Consider the following 21,802-nt stretch of genomic DNA (forward strand, 5'->3'; position numbering starts at 1 on the left):
TCTTTAGCTTTATCACAATAATAGATTTTACTGCCAAAGGTAGTTTTGTTTTACACTATCCAGTTACACTAATGTGACCACCTGACAAAGACCTTAATAACCATATTTTGTTACATGGACCATTGCAAGATGTGCATAAGTGTGTCAGTGAGGCTCTGGAAGGTACTGACAGGGATGTGGAGTAGTGCCGACTCCATTGCCAATCCCAACTGCACTAGGTTTGCCTGTTGAGGGTTCATGGCACCAACAGCCCGATCAACGTTCTCCAACAGATTCTCAGTTGGGTTTATTCAGTAAGCATGGTGGCCAGGGAAATATGGTAAACTCTCTCAGGTGCTTTTCGAACCACGCACATACATTGCATTGTCCTGCTGCTAGATGCCATTGTGCTGAGGAAAAACAAATTACACATAGATGTGGACATGTTCCCCAAGGACAGAGGTGTACTTTTGTTGACCCATTATGCCTTCCAGCGTAGAATGATGAAATCACCCAGGGAATGCCATGAAAACATTATAAACATCATGACGCTCCATTCTCCTGCCTGGTCCTTCCTGACAATTGTTGCAGGGTCATGCAATCCAAAGGTCATATGTTCGGTGGGTCATAAAATGTGATTCATTTAAGGAGCTCACCTTTCACCACTCAGTGGATATCCAGTTGTGGTATTGGCATGCAAATTCTAGCCTTTGTCACTGGTGAAGAGCAGTCAGAATCGGTGCATGAACCTGGCATCTGCTTCAGTGGCACATAGGCAGCAAAGTTTGCTCTATGGTTGTTGGGGAGGCACTGTTGGTAGCCCATTGGTTCATCTGGGTGGTCAATTACCCAACAGTTGCATGTCAGTTCACTTGTATACCTCTCTGCAGCCATCATTCACCTCTGTCATCTATGGCCCTTAGGCTACTATAGATTCCTCAGCACCAGTTTTGGATAGTTCCCTTTTGCCATGCATTGTATACTTCAACCGCAGTGGCATGCAAGCAGTTTACAAACTTAGCCATTTCAGAAATGCTTCCATCCTTGGCCTCTGAAAGCCAGTGGTTGTGCCTCTTTGGATGTCAAATAAATCACTTTGTTTCCATGTTACGACAATGACTGCACTGTTATCTGCATTCCCTGACATGGCTTATGTACCTTCCACTGCTAGTGCTGCCACCTGCCATCTGTGATGAGAGGTTACTGCACATTGACATCGAACATAGGCAGTGATCATACTAATGTGATTGGACCTTGTAATATTGTGATATTCCTGCCGCAAGTCAGGTATTGTTTTGAACATTGCGACGAACAGGACGGTGCGATGGTGATGTCGTTGGGAATAAGTAATTTTGATTGAATGGGTATTGTTGTGCTGATAAAAATATGAGTGTAACTCCCCCTTCTGTCCCCCCCCCCCCCCTTCTCCCTCCTCCACTCGTGTTTTCTAGTTCTGGCCCTAAACACTGTGCTTTAGCCTCAGCAGATGCGGGATGATTGTCCTTGGACAGGCCCCTGGCGTGCTGTATACCCAAATTATCCATCCCTAAGTCTGGCTGTCCAGACTGCGAAGCCTAGCTCTAGTTCACCCTAAAAGTTTTGCTTTGTCTTAGAGAGTGGCTTTCTTCGAACATTTGAAATTTTGGAAGCTGGAGATCCAGTATAAACTTTCCTCTTGATACCATTTCAATTCTCTTGTCCATATTTAGTGAATGTGGTACATAATTTGCTTCACAGCATTTTGCAGATGTTAGTTTGGACTCATGAGCACAGTAGTTCTGCAGTTCAAAAAAGTTTGATGTGAAAGAATAAAATTAAATTTGCATTGGGATTTGCAACACCATAAAGTTTTATTCACAGTGCTTATATGATGGCAGTGCATAAGATAATTTCATTTGGTTAGTTGTCATTTATACAATGAGTATTTTAATCTGTTTAATAATTTACACACTCACATTAACTTCGTGTCATTGTGGTGTAAGGAAGTGATATTGAGGTGAATGTCACTAGTGCTGCTGCTGCTACTACTGTATTCAGTCACTTATGTAAAAAATAGATTAATAAACAACTTTTCTTCACCACAGATGGAAGACAAGAAGATGCGATCCTATGCTGTAATCCCCCCGATACTCTTGGATGCGAGGCAAAGGCGTGTGACGTTCTCTAATGACAATGGTCGTATCGAAGATTTTACGGCAGAATATAAAGAACGACAATTGCTGAATGTTTGGACCGAGTCGGAACGCGAGTTATTTAAAGAGAAGTATTTGCAGCATCCGAAGAACTTCGGCCTCATCGCCTCTTACCTGGAGCGCAAGAGTGTCTGTGATTGCGTCCAGTATTATTACTTGAGTAAGAAGACAGAAAACTACAAACAGCTCCTGCGCAAATCGCGACAACGGACACGCGCTTCTCGAAACAATCCTCACGGGAAAGTAAGTGGTGCCAGTGGTTCCGGGAGTGGTAGTGGTGCTCAGTCCCTTGCCGATGTTCCCGGTGGTGTGACGACTCGTCTCCAACGAGAGCAGCAACAACAGAAGCAGGAGATGGCGCCTCCTCCTCCTTCACCACCTCCTGTGGCACCTGCACCATCCTCGTCACCTGCTCCGTCCGCAACCACGCCTTTAGCAGTTTCTACAACAACATCTACGACATTAGATGTCAAGGACGGTCGACCCACACCAACAGCGTCACCAGCTGACAAGGAACAGACGGCGTCTGACAAGGATAAGTCTTCGGGGTGAGCAGTATTTTGATACTCTGGTGGATGTAGACATTGGTTTGGATTTTATTTCTGCTTATTACTAGGAAGATGATGCAGAATAGCTTCTCTGTTATACATCTAAACACTTTCTTTATTTTACCAGTTCACACTTTTCACAGTACATGTTTTAATACTATGATAGTGGGATATCTTGGGTAGAATGCAAATGACATTAAAAGAAAAAACTGTTCACTGTAAAGAAAGGAAAAAAAAAACCTTAAGCAGTAGCTCAGGTTTGAACTATTTCAGTTTTTGATGTTGAAGTTTTGTTTGGAATGCATCAGTGTGATGTTGAGGCACCATAACTATTACAGTGTCCCTGTGGTCTTTAGTCCTAAGACTGGTTTGACACAGCTCTCCACAATAGTCTCTCTGGTGCGAGCCTCCTCATTTTGAAATAACTACTGCAGTCTACATCCATTTGAATGTGATTACCGTATTCGTCTCTTGACCCCTCCCCCCCCCCCTCCCATTTTCCTCGCACCACACCGATTTCTTCCAATAGCATCACGACAGTTGGCTCAAAATGGGTCATAAGAGCTGATCCCTTTTTTCAGTCAGTTTATGCTGTAAATTTTCTTCCCCGTTTTATTAAGTACCTCCTCATTAGTTATCCAGTCTATCCATCTTACCGACAGAGCCACACTTCAGAAGTGTTTACTCTCTTTTTGCTTGAACTGCTTATTATTAAAGTTTCACTTCCTTAAAAGGCTACATATTAGACAAATACTTTCAGAAAAGGTTTCAAAATACTTAAATTTATATTTGATGTTAACAGATTCATCTTCTCCAGAAATGCTTTCCTTGCTACAGTGAGTCTACACTTTATAACCTCTCTACTGTGTCCATTATCAGTTATTCTACTGGGGTACACAGCAAAACTGATCAGCTACTTTTAGTGTCTCATATTCTAATATAATCCTCATAACATTGTCTGATTTAGTTCAACTACTTACCATTACCCTTGTATTACTTTTGTTGATATGTCAGAACCTCTTTCCAAGGCACTCTCCATTCCGTTCAGTTGCTATGACAAGTCCTCTACTGTCTCTGATGGAACTGCAATGGCATCGGGAAATCTAAGAGTTTTTATTCCTTCTCCATGAACTTTAATTACTATTTGAAATTTCTCCTTAGTTTCCTTTACAGCTTGCTAAGTCTACAGATTGGACAACATTGTGGATAGGCTACAATCTTCTCACACTCCTTTCTCATCTAATGCTTTCCTTTTGTATCCTTCGACTCATATAGATTGATTTCAGTACAAGCTGAATGTAACTTTTTGCTCTCTGTGTTTTGACCCTACATCCTTCAGAATTTCAAAGACTGTATTCTAATCAACAATGTTTTAAAGGCTTTCTCTAAATCTACAGAGCTATAAATGTAGGTCTGCCCTTTTTTAAACTTAGCTTCTTAGATAAGTCAGTGTGTCAGTATTGCCTCATGAGTACCCACATTTCTCTAGAACTCAAACTGATTTTGACTGAGGTCAGCTTGGTCATCTTGCACCTCTTTTTTTTTCATTCTTTGATACATAATTCAGGCCAGTATTTTGCAACCATGACTTACTAAACTGATAGTTCCATAGTATTCACACCTGTTGGTACCTGTTATCTTTGGAATCGAAATTATTCATTCTTCCTGAATTCTGACTCTTCCATTTGTCTCATATATCTTGCACACCAGGTGGAATAGTCTTGTAGTGGGTGCTTTTCTGAAGGATCTCAATAATTCTGAGGGAATGTCATCTTCTCCAGGGGCCTTAGTTGGACTTAGGTCATTCAGTGCTCTGTCAGATTCTTCTCACAGTATCATATTCCCGTCTCATCTTCATGTGTCCTTTTGCCTTTCTGTAAAATTGCCTTCGAGATCATTTCCCTGGTAGAGCCCCTCCGTACATACCTTACATCATTCAGCTTTCCTTTCTTTGCTTAATACTAAGTTCTAGATAGGTTTTTCCATTTCTGTTACGCCTGCTTCCAAAATTTCGATGTTTTTAATTACTGGACATTAATTTTTCTTACATCTCCAAGGGAATTTTTAAGGGTGCAGTGATATAACCTTTGAAAACAAAATATTTGATTTTTGTATATGATGTAAAATATTTTGATGCATATTTATACTGTCTTACAGAATTCTACCAAAAAATTTGTCAGTTTCTTCCAGTGACTGTCTTTGTCAAAAGGTATTAAAAACATGTGAATGTATTTTTGCATCAGTTGCCTAAGTTCACATGTAAACAGTGTGGAGAAAGATCGGTTTATTGCGATTCTTATTAAGGATGTTAACATTGGCAGTAATTAATGTAATTTACATAATTTCACAATGTACCGAGTTTCGTGGTCAGTCAGTGATAGTATATTCTTAAAGTGAGAAGGCTTGATTCTGATGATTACGTGTACGCATTTCAAAGTATTTTGAAGTTTGACATGTGTTTAAACAAAATCTTTTGCAGTATCACATGATATTAGTCTTAAGGCCAAAACTGCGATTGTGAAATACAGGGTACACCAAAAGTTACGACTGGGCTGAATATTGTGAAGATGATAAGGGGTAGGGATGGGGTGGATATGGATATAAGCAGAGAGGATGCATTCAACATGGTATGACCATTGGCAAGCAAAGGGGGTGGGGGGGAAACTTTTTGGTGAACTGCGAGAGCTGTCTTTCATTGTGCTATCTACCGTATTGGATTCAGCTCACGTTTCTTCAGTGGTAGGGGCTCGTGTGATACATGTTTGAATGGTAGAATTTGGCGAGCTAGGTAAAAAGTGATAAACCGTGATGGATCACTTTATGTAGCATGTGTAATTCGTCATGAATCAAAACATGAATGGCACGCAACGTATTACAAAAGTGCATTTCAGAGAATGTGTTCTGCACACTTTTTGTGTACCTGAAGACATTTCTGTATCCTTCGGAGAAAGTTTGCATCAACATGTTGCTTCACTGCAGGTGAGACATAACTGGCCTTGATGATCCACTGTTCCAGATTCTGCACCTCCACAGGATGCACCATGGGCTTCAGGTATCCCCACAGGTATAAATCTTAGGGGTCAAATCAAGTGAACATTGCGGTCACTCCATGTGACCATGACAGTCAATACGACAACTGGGTAGCTGCGTGTCAAGCTATTACTGTACACAGGCACCCTACCCTGCTGAAAGCACAAGGAAAATGTCCCATCTTTATTGAGAACCGTAGACATGAGCACTTTATCTGTCAGATATGTCGCAGCATTAAGCATTTCCGTCAGCAAGGTAGAACCAATGAGATGCATTCACCAAGTGCCGCAATATACTGTCACTTTGCCACATCCTGAGGCCTGCAGGGAGATGTCCATCTTGAGTTATCCACTGACCATGTGGTTTTTGACTTGCCTATTGATATAAAAAATCACCTCTTTACTAAAGAGTATGTCATAAGCAATATTGTGATTGGTGGCTGCACCCTCTGATTAGGGTCATCTTCAACCAAATGTTTTTGGAGTTGCATTTTAAATGGGTGCCATTTCCGTCTCTGTAGGTTTCAGTGGATACTTCTCCGAGGAGTGCCACACCATTGTGCCAGTCACCTGATACCTTGGACAGGATTCGTGGCCACTGCTGCTAACACTGGCGTGGTTTTAGTCTTGTCAGTTGCTGTGTGGGGATAGCCAGTAAAGGGCTTATCTGCCACCAATCCCATTTCTTGAAATTTTCTGATCAATTTCCTGACGGCACCCTCCACTTCCTGCTACCTGTGCTGCTAGTTGAAGTCACTGGTAATTGTCTTGGAACTCCGGACACCAGCCAGCAGGATGATTTAGATCCTCTATTCTTCAGTCAGTAGCACATTGTTATCAGCACACCTACAAGAACGTAAGCAAAACGTTTGAGCATGTTGGATGATAAATTACACATATTATAACAAGTGACACATGATGTTTTACCAGTCAAAGGTATAGCAAATTGGACTTCACCATTGCGTTTCTGGTCAAATTCTACACTTAAAACAAGTATCACATGACCCCCCCCCCCCTGCCCCCACCCCCTCCTCCTCCTCCTACCATTGAAGAACTGTGAACTGATTCCTATATAATGGATACCAAGATGACAGACTGCTCTCACAGGTCACCCAGAAAGTTTCACCACACCCCCTCAATATCCCCTCGTCCCTTCCTCTTGCCATTTGTGCGCTACTTAGAGCAGTTCTTGACATTTGGACTTTTGGGCACTCCGTAAATAATCTGTACAGTCAATGCTGAAGATGATATACTTTGTACCCCCAGTGCATCCAATCTAGTGTTATCTCTAAATTCATTTTCTTAATGCTCCTCATTCTCATGGATCCTACACTTGAGTGATTAACATTTTAACTTTTTTGTTTCTATCAATTTGCATTTTTGTTTTTGTGTACCATAAGAAATTTTCTCTGTGTTAAAATTACTTCACATTTGAGATAAAATTTGAATTTTCAAAGATGTTTACCACCTTCATTGTCAAAGGGTGGCTTAAGCTCCAGCACTAAGGTTAATCCATGACAGTACCTCTTTGTAAAGAATGTATATGTTTGGGGGTGGGGGAGGGGGGTGAGAGAGAGAGGGGGGGGGGGGGGGGGTTGGTGGAATAGTTTTTATTCTGTGACTACCACTTATTCTGATATCCCTTTTAACTTTAAGACATTGGGAATTCCAGTGACAAATGCATTTTTGTTCAGGATTGCCCCCTCATAGGGACAGTCTTGCTGCTTACTGCAGGGTGGGTTTGGGAGTGCCATCTTTCTTCTCCAAACAACTTCGTTGCTTCGTTGATATACGACGACTCACATTTTATTTCTGCTGTCACTACATAACATTCCTGAAGCCATGAAAATAATTGCTGCAGAGGGAGAGGGAGAGAGAGAGAGAGAGAGAGAGAGAGAGAGAGAGAGAGAGGGTGAAGCTGTGTGTGTGTGTGTGTGTGTGTGTGTGTGTGTGTGTGTGTGTTGGTCACATTAGTCACATTGTAGACTGTTGGGGATTCCCAATTCATTCTCAAATGTGCTGCAGTCACAGTTAGTTGTTTAATTAGTTTCATATTCCATGGGTCATTTGCACAATAAATCATAATGATGTAGAACAAGTCATTTTATATTCACATAAAAATTAGTTTTTAAATATTTCTACATGCTGTTAGTATTCAAATGGTTTAGTTCTTTGAGTTAGTAATTCCTACTCACCATGTTCTACACATTTCAATAATAGAAATTCTTCTATGAAATAGAAGAAGTTAACAAGAAGAAACTTTTTCAGTCTTTTTTTCTTTTGCTGCTTGTCAGACTGCTATATCATTGGATAAGTGATCAAACATTTTGGTTGCAACTTTTTACACCCCTTTTTGTGGTGAAGTCAACATTAATGTGGAGTAATTAATTTAATTTTTTCCTCTGGTATTGTAATTATGCATATCGTCGTTGTACCTTTTGAATGGCAGTTGATTATTTGCAAAAATTTAATGATGAAATAAATATGCTATAAGGCAGCAATCAAAATGCCTAACTCCTTAAACAGATGTCTACAAGATGACCATGTGTGAGCACTACGTTTTATTCTCACAACATATTTTTTTGAACAGAGTTCCAAAATGTGTTTTTTCCAGTATGAATTCTCGTCAATATGGATATCCAAGAATTTTTAAGTTTCCATCCTATTTATTATTTTCACACTGTGTTATACTTATCATTGGTGTAGTATCTCTAGATGCACAAAAACAGACTATGTTGAGTCTTTAAAACTGGGAGTGAGATCATTCGCAGAAAACCGATAAGAATTAATTTTAAGGACATTGTACAAGTATGTATGCTTCGATTCAGTTAGCGAAAGAGGGTACAGCAATCACAGGCAACTTGAATTTATTGTAGAAGGTACAGAGTTCTGTTACTGAGTGACCATCTTCAATGCTAGAGGTAATACAGGAACCAGTTAGCATACAGTCACGTACATGTTAACATCAAAGTACAATTGTAAAAGTTTCTCATGCAAGTGATATATATATCAGCACATAAAGGTAACACATTTCAGCCAATTCTTGGACTATACATGTCAAGAGCTCAAATTGCCCTAACGTCTCTGTTTACAGTTACCTGGCCTCAGGGTACATCATACATGGTATAGGCATCTCTGCACATGTCATGTCACAATAACACATTATATGTAATAGCTAGTTATTTGTATTATCATGAGTAGCAAATGTATGTATTGTCGATATGCGACAGAAGTGACTGCAACAGTCAGTGATATTAAAACAGAAAAAATTCTTTTCAACCAAAGTGGTAGTAATGTGACTTACTTCATGTAAGTGACTAATAATATTTATGTAATTGTTATACATATTGTATCAAAGATGTACAGTGTATATAAATTTGTCTAGAAACAGTACACGCTCAATGATTTCTATAAAATTTAATGACTGTAGTTAAAAAAAGGATTACATGAAAACCACAGTTATAGGAACACAACTATGTGCCCCAAGTGATTCTTATGTTAACTAGTCACTCTCTAGCTTATTGTAATTTCTATAATTATGCAGCACTACAAGCACTAAAAGAAACATAAGGTACAAACAGATCTCGATTTATGGTATGTCATTTCAATTTTAACAAATAGTGGAACAAAATTCATCTGAAGTGAGTGTGAATTGCTGAGTAGTTCAAATGCTTATACATGATAAGGTGCCCTTACATCACAAGTAATATAAGGGTAAATGATGTTATATTAGTTTACTGATAGACATTATAGATAGCAAACTGTTGATAAACTACTTAAATGCATCTAAATTCAATTATGGAAGCTCACAGAGCATACATACTCATAAATAGTGTTGTAGGTGGATATCCATAAACATGTCATTCGTGCCAAATCCATGCATCTTTCGCATTCACCTCATTTGGTCAACCACGACAGATCTTCAAATCTCGAAAACCGGTAGCTCTCGTGGACACCTGATCACTGAGCATTGCCCCCCCCCCCCCCCCCAACCTCCCCCCCCCAACAGATGCTTGATGGCAACTAATCTTGACATCCTCCAACAAATTCATACACCTATCCTCCTCAAATGGATACAACTTCCTCATCATTGAGGACATCACAGTCACAACATGGCCACTTGAAACGGATGGGCAGCGTAATTTGACTTAGCTGCATCACTCCACTCTCAAGCAACATGCTCTTAATTGTCTGCCAGTTTGTCCCCATAACACTTGTCAAAATGTGGGCAGTCTGTCTTGTATATGCCCAATCTGTGGTGCACATTTCTTTTTGCAACATTATTCCTCAAGATCAAGCCTGACTAAATGTGGTTGAAAATACTATGTTAGTATTTTGTGTGTGTGTGTGTGTGTGGTTTTTTTTTTTTTTTTTTTTTTTTTTTTAACGAACTGAAGCAATTCTGTCACTAATTTCCCTTAATAGGGCAAAGAAACGTATTGACACTGCTGTCATCAGCGTTAGAAAAACTTTCCACTTTTTTTTGTGAACTATATTATTGTAGATGATGTTGATGTGAGTAATTGTTGACTTTCCCAATATATTCGATTATGATGATGGTGGAAGTAGAGAGGATATAAAATGTAGACTGGCAATGGCAAGGAAAGTGTTTCTGAAGAAGAGCAATTTGTTAACATCGAGTATAGATTTAAATGTCAGGAAGTCATTTCTGAAAGTATTGTATGGAGTATAGCCATGTATGGAAGTGAAACATGGGCAATAAATAGTTTGGGCAAGAAGAGAATAGAAGCTTTCGAAATATGGTGCTACAGAAGAATGTTGAAGATTAGATGGGTAGATCACGTAACTAATGAGGAGGTATTGAAAAGGATTGGGGAGAAGAGGAGCTTGTGGCACAACTTGACTAGAAGAAGGGATCGGTTGATAGGACATGTTCTGAGGCATCAAGGGATCACATATTTAGCATTGGAGGGCAGCGTGGAGGGTAAAAATCATAGAGGGAGACCAAGAGATGAATACAGTAAGCAGATTCAGGAGGATTGTAGGTTGCAGTAGGTACTGGGAGATGAAGAAGCTTGCACAAGATAGATTAGCATGGAGAGCTGCATCAAACCAGTCTCAGGACTGAAGACCACAACAACAACAACAACAACAATGTTCAACTTGGATTCATATTCTGTATTGTAAAGCAGTGTTTACATTAACTAGTTAAAAACAAAAATGGAAAAATGCCTTTCTGTGTTGGCTTGGATGCTTAGAGATATGGTTAATAATGCTGTCAGTACATGTACTCTTTCAATAGATTGCAAAGTTTATCACAAGAAATGTTGATATGATACAATATTGCAATGCCTGTATTGTTCAGGAGTACTGTGCAATATTCCTTCAGATGTACATGCGTGTCTGAAGGAACATTGCATCATATTTCCGAGCCACACAGGCACTGCAATACTGTATTTATCTGCCGACACAGGGCAAGTGACTTTCAATTAAAATGTCTCCCCTGTATGGGTATGTACACAGTGGATGTGTGAGTGCAGGTTGTAGACACATGGTTGACGTTTTATGGAAGTTTGGGTCTAGCTGTAACACGCTGCCCATCTTCTTGTGTGAATATTTATCCATTGAAAAGCATCTCGAGGAATTCTCTTACATTGCTAGGTAGTATAGTTTGCATTAAAAAGTTTTGTTTAATAATCTATATAGTTTCAGTTATTAGAATATTACTATATAAATTGTCTGTGTGTTTAATGAGATGAATTTCATGTTGTTTGACTCTGATACGTCTCTTATTTTTTCAGTCAAATCTCAGCTATTTTTCACAGAGTACACTGATAGTGAGCATTGAAGTAACTAGTAAATGCCTTGAGTCTTTTAAGAAAGCACTTTGTATGTATCCAGCAATATTCCATGAATATACAGATTATTAACCAAAACTTTCTTATGCAAAATATAATGATGAAGCAAGAGGTGCTTACACTTATTTTAAATTATAATTATTTTAAATTCAGGGAGAAGTATTCTTACAAGATGATGGTTTAAGGATGAGTAGCCCATTACCAGGTTTCCTAGTAGGATTTTTTTTTCAATTTGTTAGAAGAGAGTTGTTTCAGTATAGTCCAGAAGTGACAAATAGACTGAAAAATTACCTTAGATGTGTAGTTGGTACATAGTTAACTATTAAAAGATGATTACAGTGCTTTTAAAATGGATTCAAACAGACTCATAAACTTCTCAACTTAACCATTAGCATTTCTAGTGACAAATATATCTTTGCTATCTATAGGAAAAGTAGATGTACCAGTAGCATTATGAGCTGTGAGTCTAACCCTCATAGCCAACATAAGACAGCATTTATCCATTTTGCATTTAACTGGTTAATAAAAACGCTGCTTTCCAATATACAATATGAATTTAAGTTGAACACAATCAAATATATTGGGGTCAACAATTATCCATATATTTATATCATCAACATCTACAATAATACAGTTAATAAAATAAAGTGGGAAGTGTTTCAAACACTGATGACAGCAGAGACAGTAAATTTGTCTACTTTATTAGGGGACAGAATTGCTTCCATTAATAAAAAATGTAAAAAGAACATAAGATTTTCAACAACAAATTAGCTGGGCTCAGTCTTGACGAACATTATTGTAAAAAGAAATGTGTACCATGGATTGAGCGTATACAAGATTGAATGCCACGCTGTGGTGTGTGTTACATGAGATGGACTGGCAGACAGTTAGAGGTTAGATTTGGCGGGCATGTAGCTTGAGAGTGGAGTGGTACAACTGATAAATCAAATTATGCTGCCCGTCTGATTTCAGGGGTCACAGTTTGCTCATGATGACCTCACATATGAAGATTCACACATATGACTCGCAGACATGCACAACAAAAGGACTGCCAAACAACTAGAAATTAAACTAGAAAAGACATACTTTAAATTGAGATCTGTTTGTATTTTACATTTATATTAACACTGGTAGCGATGCATAATTATGGAAATTACAATAAATAAATGGGTGATAAGTTAACATAAACACCACTAAGTGCACATAATGATGATGTACCTAAAATCGTGGTTTTTGATAGAATCCTCTTTCAACTACTGTTGTTTAATTTTGCAGAAACCAAAGGACGTGTAATACTTCTAGATACATTTGTACACACTGTACTTCCTGGATACAATATGAATAGTGTTTATCATTAGCCACTTACGTGAAGTGGTTCACATTACTACACTGTGACTGTAAAGAGTTTTTGCTGCTTTAACAACACTCACTGTTGTAGTCACTTCCATTGTACTGTATATTGACTGTAAATGAGTTTGTTTATAACAGCTTTTCTCGTGGCAGTATAAATAACCAGCTATCATATACAGACCATTACAGTAACATGTAGGGGCACCATAGCCATGTATAATGTACCCTGAGGCTGGTTGTGACGTAACTGTAAACAGTGGCCTAAGTGTAATTTGAACTCTCGACATGTGTAATCTAAGAGTACTATGCCAAATATTGGCTGATAACACATTAACTTTATCTGCTTGTATGTACATTCTCTTATATGCAATCCAGCCACATTAATGTGACCAACATCTACATTTGACATCAACTTGTTATAACCTCTCACAGAGGCAGGTAGCAGCACTACTAGTGAAAAGTGTGTAATGTGTTTCGGGGGATGTGGAAATGGAGCAGTTTATCTGACATCTAAAAGAGCATGTCATTGGATTTCGGGTCAATGGTGCAAATATTTATGAAATGGTTAGTCTGTAAACTGTTTACTTGCCACCATGGTCAATATATAACATGCATAGCAAATTGGCACTATACAAAACTGACACCAAAGTGACTGTGGTTCATACACCACCGGGCATAGATGACGAGGTTAAATGACAGCTACGGAGATGTGTATGGGCAAATACATAGCAACTGTTGAGCATATGATCGCCAAAATTAACAGAGGAGCTACCAGCAGTATGTCCTCTACAACTATTTAGTGAATGTGGCTCAGATGGATAGAGCGTCTGCCATGTAAGCAGGAGATCCTGGGTTTGAGTCCCGGTTGGGACATACATTTTCAGCTGCCCCATCGAGGTATATCAACACCACCTGTTGGCAGCTTAGGGTTTCAGTTAATTTTCATTTATGTAGAGGTATTTATTGAGAAGCCAGACAAATGTGTGGTTCCTGAAGAGGAGCCGCAGCCTTTTCAGTAGTTCTAGGGGCAACAGTCCGTATGATTGACTGATCTGGCCTTGTTATGTTAACCAAAATCCCTTGCTGTGCTGGTCCTGCGAAGAGCTGAAAGCAAGGAGAAACTACAGCCATAATTTTTCCCGATGGCATGCAGCTTTACTGTAAGGTTAAATGATGATGGTGTCCTCCTGGGTAAAATATTCCAGAGGTAAAATAGACCTCCATTCGGATCACCGGGCGGGGACTAGTCAGGAGGACATTGTTTTCAGGAGAAAGAAAACTGGTGTTCTACGGATCGGAGTGTGGAAAGTCAGATCCCTTAATCGGGCAGGTAGGTTAGAAAATTTAAAAAGGAAAATTGATAGGTTAAAGATATATATAGTGGGGATTAGTGAAGTTTGGTGGCAGGAGGAACAAGACTTCTGCTCAAGTGAATACGTGGTTATAAATACAAAATCAAATAGGGGTAATGCAGGAGTAGGTTTAATAATGAACAAAAAATAGGAGCATTGGTAAGCTGCTACAAACAGCATAGTGAACACATTATTGTAACAAAGATAGACATGAAGCCCATGCCCACCACAGTAGTACAAGTTTATGTGCCAACTAGCTCCACAGATGATGAAGAGATTGAGGAAATGTGTGATGAGATAAAAGAAATTATACAGATAGTGAAGGGAGACAAAAATTTGATAGTCATGGGTGACTGGAATTAGATAGTAGGAAAAGGAAGAGAAGGAAAAGTAGTAGGTGAATATGGAATGGGGGTAAGGATTGAAAGAGAAAGCCGCCTGGCAGAATTTTGCTCAGAGCATAACTTAGTCATAGCTAACACTTCATTTTAGGAATCGTGAAAGAAGGTTGTATGTGTGGAAGAGGACTTGAGACAATGGATGGTTTCAGATAGATTGTATAATGGTAAGACAGAGATTTAGGAACCAGGTTGTAAATCGTAAGACATTTTCAGGGGCAGATGTGCCTCTGACCGCAATCTATTGAATATGAACTGTAGATTAAAACTGAAGAAGCTGCAAAAAGGTGGGAATTTAAGGAGATGGGACCTGGATAAACTGAAAGAACCAGAGGTTGTAGAGAGTTTCGGAGAGAGCATTAGGGAACGACTGACAAGAACGGGGGAAAGAAATACGGTAGAAGAAGAATGGGTAGCTTTGAGAGATGAAATAGTAAAGGCAGCAGAGGATCAAGTACATAAAAAGATGAGGGCTAGTAGAAATCCTAGGGGAACAAAAGAAATATTGAATTTAATTGATGAAAGGAGAAAATATAAAAGTGCAGTAAATGAAGCAGGCAAAAAGGAATACAAACGTCTCAAAAATGAGGTCGACAGGAAGTGCAAAATGGCTAAGCAGGGATGGCTAGAGGACAAATGTAAGGATGTAGAAGCTTATCTCACTAGGGTAAGATAGATACTGCCTACAGGAAAATTAAAGAGACCTTTGTCGAAAAGAGAACCACTTGCATGAATAGCAAGAGTTCAGATGGAAACCCAGCTGTAAGCAAAGAAGGAAAAACAGAAAGGTGAAGGATGGTGATGTACTTGAGGACAATATTATGGAAATGGAAGAGGATGTAGATGAAGATGAAATGGGAGATGTGATACTGTGTGAAGAGTTTGACAGAGCACTGAAAGCCCTAAGTCGAAACAAGACCCTGGGAATAGACAACATTCCATTAGAACTACTGATAGCCTTGGGAGAGCCAACCCTGTCAAAACTGTACTATCTGGTGGGCAAGTTGTATGAGAAATACCCTCACACTTCAAGAAGAATATAATAATTCCAATCCCAACTTGTATTGACAGTTGTGAAAATTACTGAACTATCAGTTTAGTAAGTCATGGCTGCAAATCCATAGAAATGTTGGAACACGTAAGGCAGTACTGACCCTACAAATTATCTTAGAAGATAGATTAAAGAAAGGCAAACCTACGTTTCTAGCGTTTGTAGATGTAGAGATAGCGTTTGACAATGTTGACTGGAATACTCTCTTTCAAATTCTGAAGGTGGCAGGGATGAAATACAGGGAGCAAAAGGCTATTTACAATTTGTACAGAAACCAGACGGCAGTTATGAGTCGAGGAACATCAAAGGGAAAGCAGTAGTTCGGAAGGGAGTGAGACAGGGTTGGAGCCTGTCCCCAATGTTATTCAATCTGTATGTTTAGCAAGGAGTAAAGGAAACAAAAGAAAGATTCAGAGTAAGAACTAAAATCTGTGGAGAAGAAATAAAAACTTTGAGGTTCGCCGATGACATTGTAATTCTGTCAGAGACAGCAAAGGACCTGGAAGAGCAATTGAACAGAATGGACAGTGCCTTGAAAGGAGGATATAAGATGAACATCAACAAAAGCAAAACGAGAATAATGGAATGTAGTTGAATTAAGTCGGGTGATGCTGAGGGAATTAGATTAGGAAAAGAGACGCTTAAAGTAGTAGATGAGTTTTGCTATTTGGGGAGCAAAATTAACTGATGATGATGGTCGAAGTAGAGAGGATATAAAATGTAAACTGCCAATGGGAAGGACAGCGTTTCTAAAGATTAGAAAGTTGTTAACATTGAGTATAGATTTAAGTGTCAATTAGTCATTTCTGAAAGTATTTGTATGGAGTGAAGCCATGTATGGAAGTGAAACATGGACGATAAATAGTTTAGACAAGAAGAGAATAGAAGCTTTAGTGGTGTTAAAGGAGAATGTTGAAGATTAAATGGGATGATCACGTAACTAATGAGGAGGTACTGAATAGAATTGGGGAAAAGAGACATTTGTGGCACAATTTGACTAGAAGAAGGGATCGGTTGGTGGACATGGTCTGAGGCATCAAGGGATCACCAATTTAGTACTGGCGGGCAGTGTGTATGATAAAAATTGCAGAGGTAGATCAAGAGATGAATACACTAAGCAGATTCAGAAGGATGTATGTTGTTGTAGGTATTGGGAGATGAAGAAGCTTGCACGAGATAGAGTAGCATGGAGGGCTGCATCAAACCAGTCTCTGGACTGAAGACCAGAACAACAACAACAATGTATATTACAAAGATAAAAAAAATCACGTCTTACATTTTAATTTTTATAATTTTTTAAATAAAAATGTTATTTTTTCTATAATTTAGTTGATTCTGCAATAAAGCTTAGGTGTACTACATAAGTATGGACTATTGCAAGTTACAGAAAAAAATTACAGCAATGCGTTACAAACTTTAGGAAATATTTGTTCCTGAATTCTGGAAAATAAAACTTGCTGAAAATTGCGAATGAAGATATGAGTCTAATTAAATTGTGCGTCAGAACATTCCTGAAGCATAGTCTTCATCCTGCAGCATTTCTTCATCTTCAAGCTTCCTCTTGGCATTCCATTTAGCACTTCTTGCGTCTTTGGTAACTTGAAGAGCGATCTTTCAGCTTCATGCACCCTTTGTCTGTCACACGCAAGCAACTGATCTTCCATATTAAAGCCACATTTTATGCCTAAATTTCTCAGGGCTTCCAACCTTTCCATCACTGAAACACATCACATATTCTGATTGCCCCCATGAAGACATTTACTAAGCAAAACAGGGTCAGGCTCAGGAAGAGAATGCTTATGATGATATATTTGACCACTTTCTGTTAAGTCCTTGATCAGGCTGGTCATCTGTGAACGACTTATGAAAGTAAATGGTCCATACAGTTTTTCTCATTGCTGTGATATTCTTCAGAGGTGCAATTCGTCTAATGGCCATTCCAGAATAACTCTGAAGAAGGTCTATTTCAGTTTCTGTTAATCTGCCTTGACCAGAGGGGGATTTTCCATCAGATAGCAACTTTCCTTTCATTTCTCTTCATAGCTTCCTCAATCTAGCACCCATCCTGTTTTGCACATGTTCACAACACTCCAGTTTTGTTACCATCTAGGTATTACCATAAACATTGAAATCATTAATTTTATTGAAAGCTTTTGAGTCTCCGTTACCTAGGTACTTTGTATATCTAACATTACAAACGGGTACCGACCTCTGAAATATTTTTAGAGTTCCATCACACTCCATACCTCCACTGTAACCATCGTAATTCTTAGAATGATGATGTTCAGTATGTCCTTCAGTGTTACCATGGGAAGTGTGGCAAAGCACTCTCACCATCAACAGCTTTTCCATTCTCTAGAGAAGGGGCACTTACAACACCATTCAAGGAACGATGTCCTTGACGTTGCCATGTCCCGTCAAGTGCAACATCAATGTCTCTGGTTCCACTAATATTTACGGTTTCTTCTACGACACGTTTCATAGGTGCTTTAGACACAACCGTCAAGGCACCTAATAGTATTTTTATGTATTTGATGAACCTACTGGGAGGAGGAAGGTCCATCAAACCACAAAACATTTGAGCAGCCTTTTTTCCTTTTCGTATTGCTCACATTGCATACAGTAACTTCAAATTTACATCATATGAGTTATGCACTATGTTTGAAGGCATTTTCAAGGTAGATTTATTGCAGGATATACACAGAACAACTAATTTTGACACTAAACCCTTCCTGTTTCTTTGTTGTTCAGTTATTTCTAGAGAGCCTACACCATAACATTGTTTACATTTCGCCACTTCCTTTATCAAAGAAGATAAGATGGTCACATCAACAACAAATCCACTACAAACAGCGTCATTGTTAACACAAAAATTTGGATCACCAGGAGGTGTGCAATGTGGGAGTTTGTCCCCTGAGGAACTAATACATAGTTTACTTTCAACAGTGTGGCTTGCTTTGCTTGTGAAGTGGTTATCACAGAATTTCCTTTTATTGAATTTCTTGATGCATGGCATAGTTCGTATTTATTGCACACTAAAGGATATGTACTTCCACAAATATATGTAACACTTGGGCAACAAACATTCAGTAATATGTGAACAAACTTCTTCAGTGAAACAAAAGTAAATACCAGCAAACATAATCATTTACAGACAGTAGAAACTTGCACTGTTACCAACATATACAATGTGTCACACATATAATCGCTGGAAACAGAAAGTTCACAGTTCTTCCCCAGTGGGGACCTATAAACAATTACAGTTAAAAGTGAATTGTTTTTCAGTGTTAATTCACAGGCACACACCTCTGTGAGCTGATTGCTACAAAATCTGTTTCCATGTACTCAGATAAACACTGGATGTCTACCTTTTCAGAACTCTGTATATTTTCTGCCAAGAAGCTCTCCTAACTTATTATTCAATCCTCTAAGCTAACTTTACTTTTCTTTCCATTCGTAGGCATTTTGTGGGACTGTTCTGTTATTTTAACGTAGTTCATAACAGGGACCTGAATCCTGTTCTAATTTAAAAAAAGATAAAGGTACTTCCGTGATGCAAGTAACCACAGGGTTCTTCCTTGAGAAGCCCAGCCATCCTATCTTTCCTTCTTTTATTCAGGCATAGGCCATGTATAATATATCTCCATCTCCCAATTGTAGCAACAGGTACTGCACTCATATGACATTTAATTTCAGTCAGCAGCAACACAATCAACTCAAATCCACGTGTGTGTGTGTGCGTGCACCGTGTCACTAGTCCACAGTTGTTTGCGACTGGTTTGAAGAACATCTGGACAGTTTGACCAAATGATTTGGCCATCCAGATTGCCCAACATGAATCCCATCCTACATTTATGGAACATAGTCAAGAGGTCAGTTTGTGCACAGACTCCTGCGCTGTCAGCACTTTCACAATTTTGGATGGCTGTAAAGGCAGTGTGGCTCAGTATTCCTCCAGGGGCTTCCAGTGACTTGATGAGTAGATGCCATCTCAAGCTGCTGCATTATGCCAGACCAAAGGAGGTCGAACACAATATTAGGAGGTATCCCATAACTTTTGTTACTTTCTTTTACATTTGTCTTCATTCTTATAAACCCTTGTAGTTCATGTTCCTTCTGAAGTTTGCTTCTGAAACTGCTTTCCTTTCTCCATATTGTCATTGATTTTATTAAAGTACTTTGTGTTTATCTTCTTTACTCATGTACAAGTTTTTGCTGTTTACTGTGCTTTCATTGGTTAGCCCTATGCTTTTTAAGTCTCTTTTATGCTTGTTACCTTTTTGCTATTGTCTGCCATTGTCGTTTCAGACTTCCCTTGTGTGGAGCTTTGTAGTCTTTCATCCTATGCCAGTTTTACTATATTTCACCTCTTACTCTGCATTTTCCACTTTCCATTACAAACTCCTCACTGCAGTGCTAGTAATAGTGCCTTCATTCATTTCTACAAGTGCAACATCATTTACTTCAATTTAGTTCTCAGTTTTTATTTCAGCAATCTTATTCACTTTTGGATACACATTAAAAGAATTGGCCATTGTCGTATCTTACTTCAGTGTTTTCTGCAGTTGTAAAGCATCTTCTTCAGACCCTTCATTTACAGCCTTTTTTTTCTTTTTTGTAGGTGCTGGGTTTGAAATAACTTTTACTGACTTAAAATTGATGTTTTTCATTTTTCACTTCCCTTTTCTGAACGTGGTTTGCTTCCATTTTTGAAGTTTCAGTACCTTGAGATTTGGGGTCTCATTTTTATCGCAGTATGCGCTTCTGTTCTCTGTTGTTATATTTATGTTTTAATGGACATTAAGAATGCTTGATATATTATTTTTAAACATTCCTTTTTTTACTAAATAAGATGGCAGTTATAAGAGTCGAGAGACATGAAAGGGAAGCAGTGGTTGGGAAGGGAGTGAGACAGGGTTGTAGTCTCTTTCCGATGTTATTCAATCTGTATATTGAGCAAGCAGTGAAGGAAACAAAAGAAAAATTCGGAGTAGGTATTAAAATCCATGGAGAAGAAATAAAAATGTTGAGGTTCGCCGATGACATCGTAATTCTGTCAGAGACAGCAAAGGACTTGGAAGAGCAGTTGAACGGAATGGATAGTGTCTTGAAAGGAGGATATAAGATGAACATCAACAAAAGCAAAACAAGGATAATGGAATGTTGTCGAATAAAGTCAGGTGATGCTGAGGGAATTAGATTAGGAAATGAGACACTTAAAGTAGTAAAGGAGTTCTGCTATTTTGGGAGCAAAATAACTGATGATGGTCGAAGTAGAGAAGATATAAAATGTAGACTGGCAATGGAAAGGAAAGCGTTTCTTAAGAAGAGAAATTTGTTAACATAGAGTATTGATTTAAGTGTCCGGAAGTCGTTTCTGAAAGTATTTGTATGGAGTGTAGCCATGTATGGAAGTGAAACATGGATGATAACTAGTTTGGACAAGAAGAGAATAGAAGCTTTCGAAATGTGGTGCTACAGAAGAATGCTGAAGATTAGATTGGTTGATCACATAACTAATGAGGAGGTATTGAATAGAATTGGGGAGAAGAGCAGCTTGTGGAACAACTTGACTAGAAGAAGGGATCAGTTGGTAGGACATGTTCTGAGACATCAAGGGATCAGCAATTTAGTATTGGAGGGCAGCGTGGAGGGTAAAAATCGTAGAGGGAGATCAAGAGATGAATACACTAAACAGATTCAGAATGTTGTAGGTTGCAGTAGGTACTGGGAGATGAAGAAGCTAGCACAGGATAGAGTAGCATGGAGAGCTGCATCAAACCAGTCTCAGGACTGAAGATCACAACAACAACAGTGGCAATATAGTCATCAGTTGTTTGTTAATGAGACGAGTAGATTTGTTATTGATATATGAGTAGATGGCAGTTAATGTGGGGGAGAGATAACAACATTGTTCTCTCTGCCCCTCATTGACTATAGTTCTATTGGTAACTGATTTGTGAGGCTCTTAAGGAGGCATGATTTTATATGTATGTATTTATTATGTAAAAAAGTCATCCATTGGTAACGAAGTTATGTAGTAATTATGAATTATTCTCTTAATGTGACCAGTGTTATAGTGGA

The 21,802-nt window shown here is 38.7% G+C and overlaps 1 protein-coding gene across 2 annotated transcripts in view; it reads left to right on the forward strand.

Moving 5' to 3' along the window:
- Positions 1-21,802, forward strand: part of LOC126284927 (nuclear receptor corepressor 1-like) — a 355,946-nt gene that overhangs the window by 199,999 nt on the left and 134,145 nt on the right. For both annotated transcript variants that reach the window (XM_049984190.1, XM_049984191.1), the window contains exon 10: positions 2,064-2,719. In XM_049984190.1, coding sequence (XP_049840147.1) covers positions 2,064-2,719 — 656 coding nt within the window. The remainder of the gene's footprint in view (positions 1-2,063; positions 2,720-21,802) is intronic.

The sequence above is a fragment of the Schistocerca gregaria genome, chromosome 8 (assembly GCF_023897955.1).
Source record: "Schistocerca gregaria isolate iqSchGreg1 chromosome 8, iqSchGreg1.2, whole genome shotgun sequence".
Lineage (NCBI taxonomy): Eukaryota > Metazoa > Arthropoda > Insecta > Orthoptera > Acrididae > Schistocerca > Schistocerca gregaria.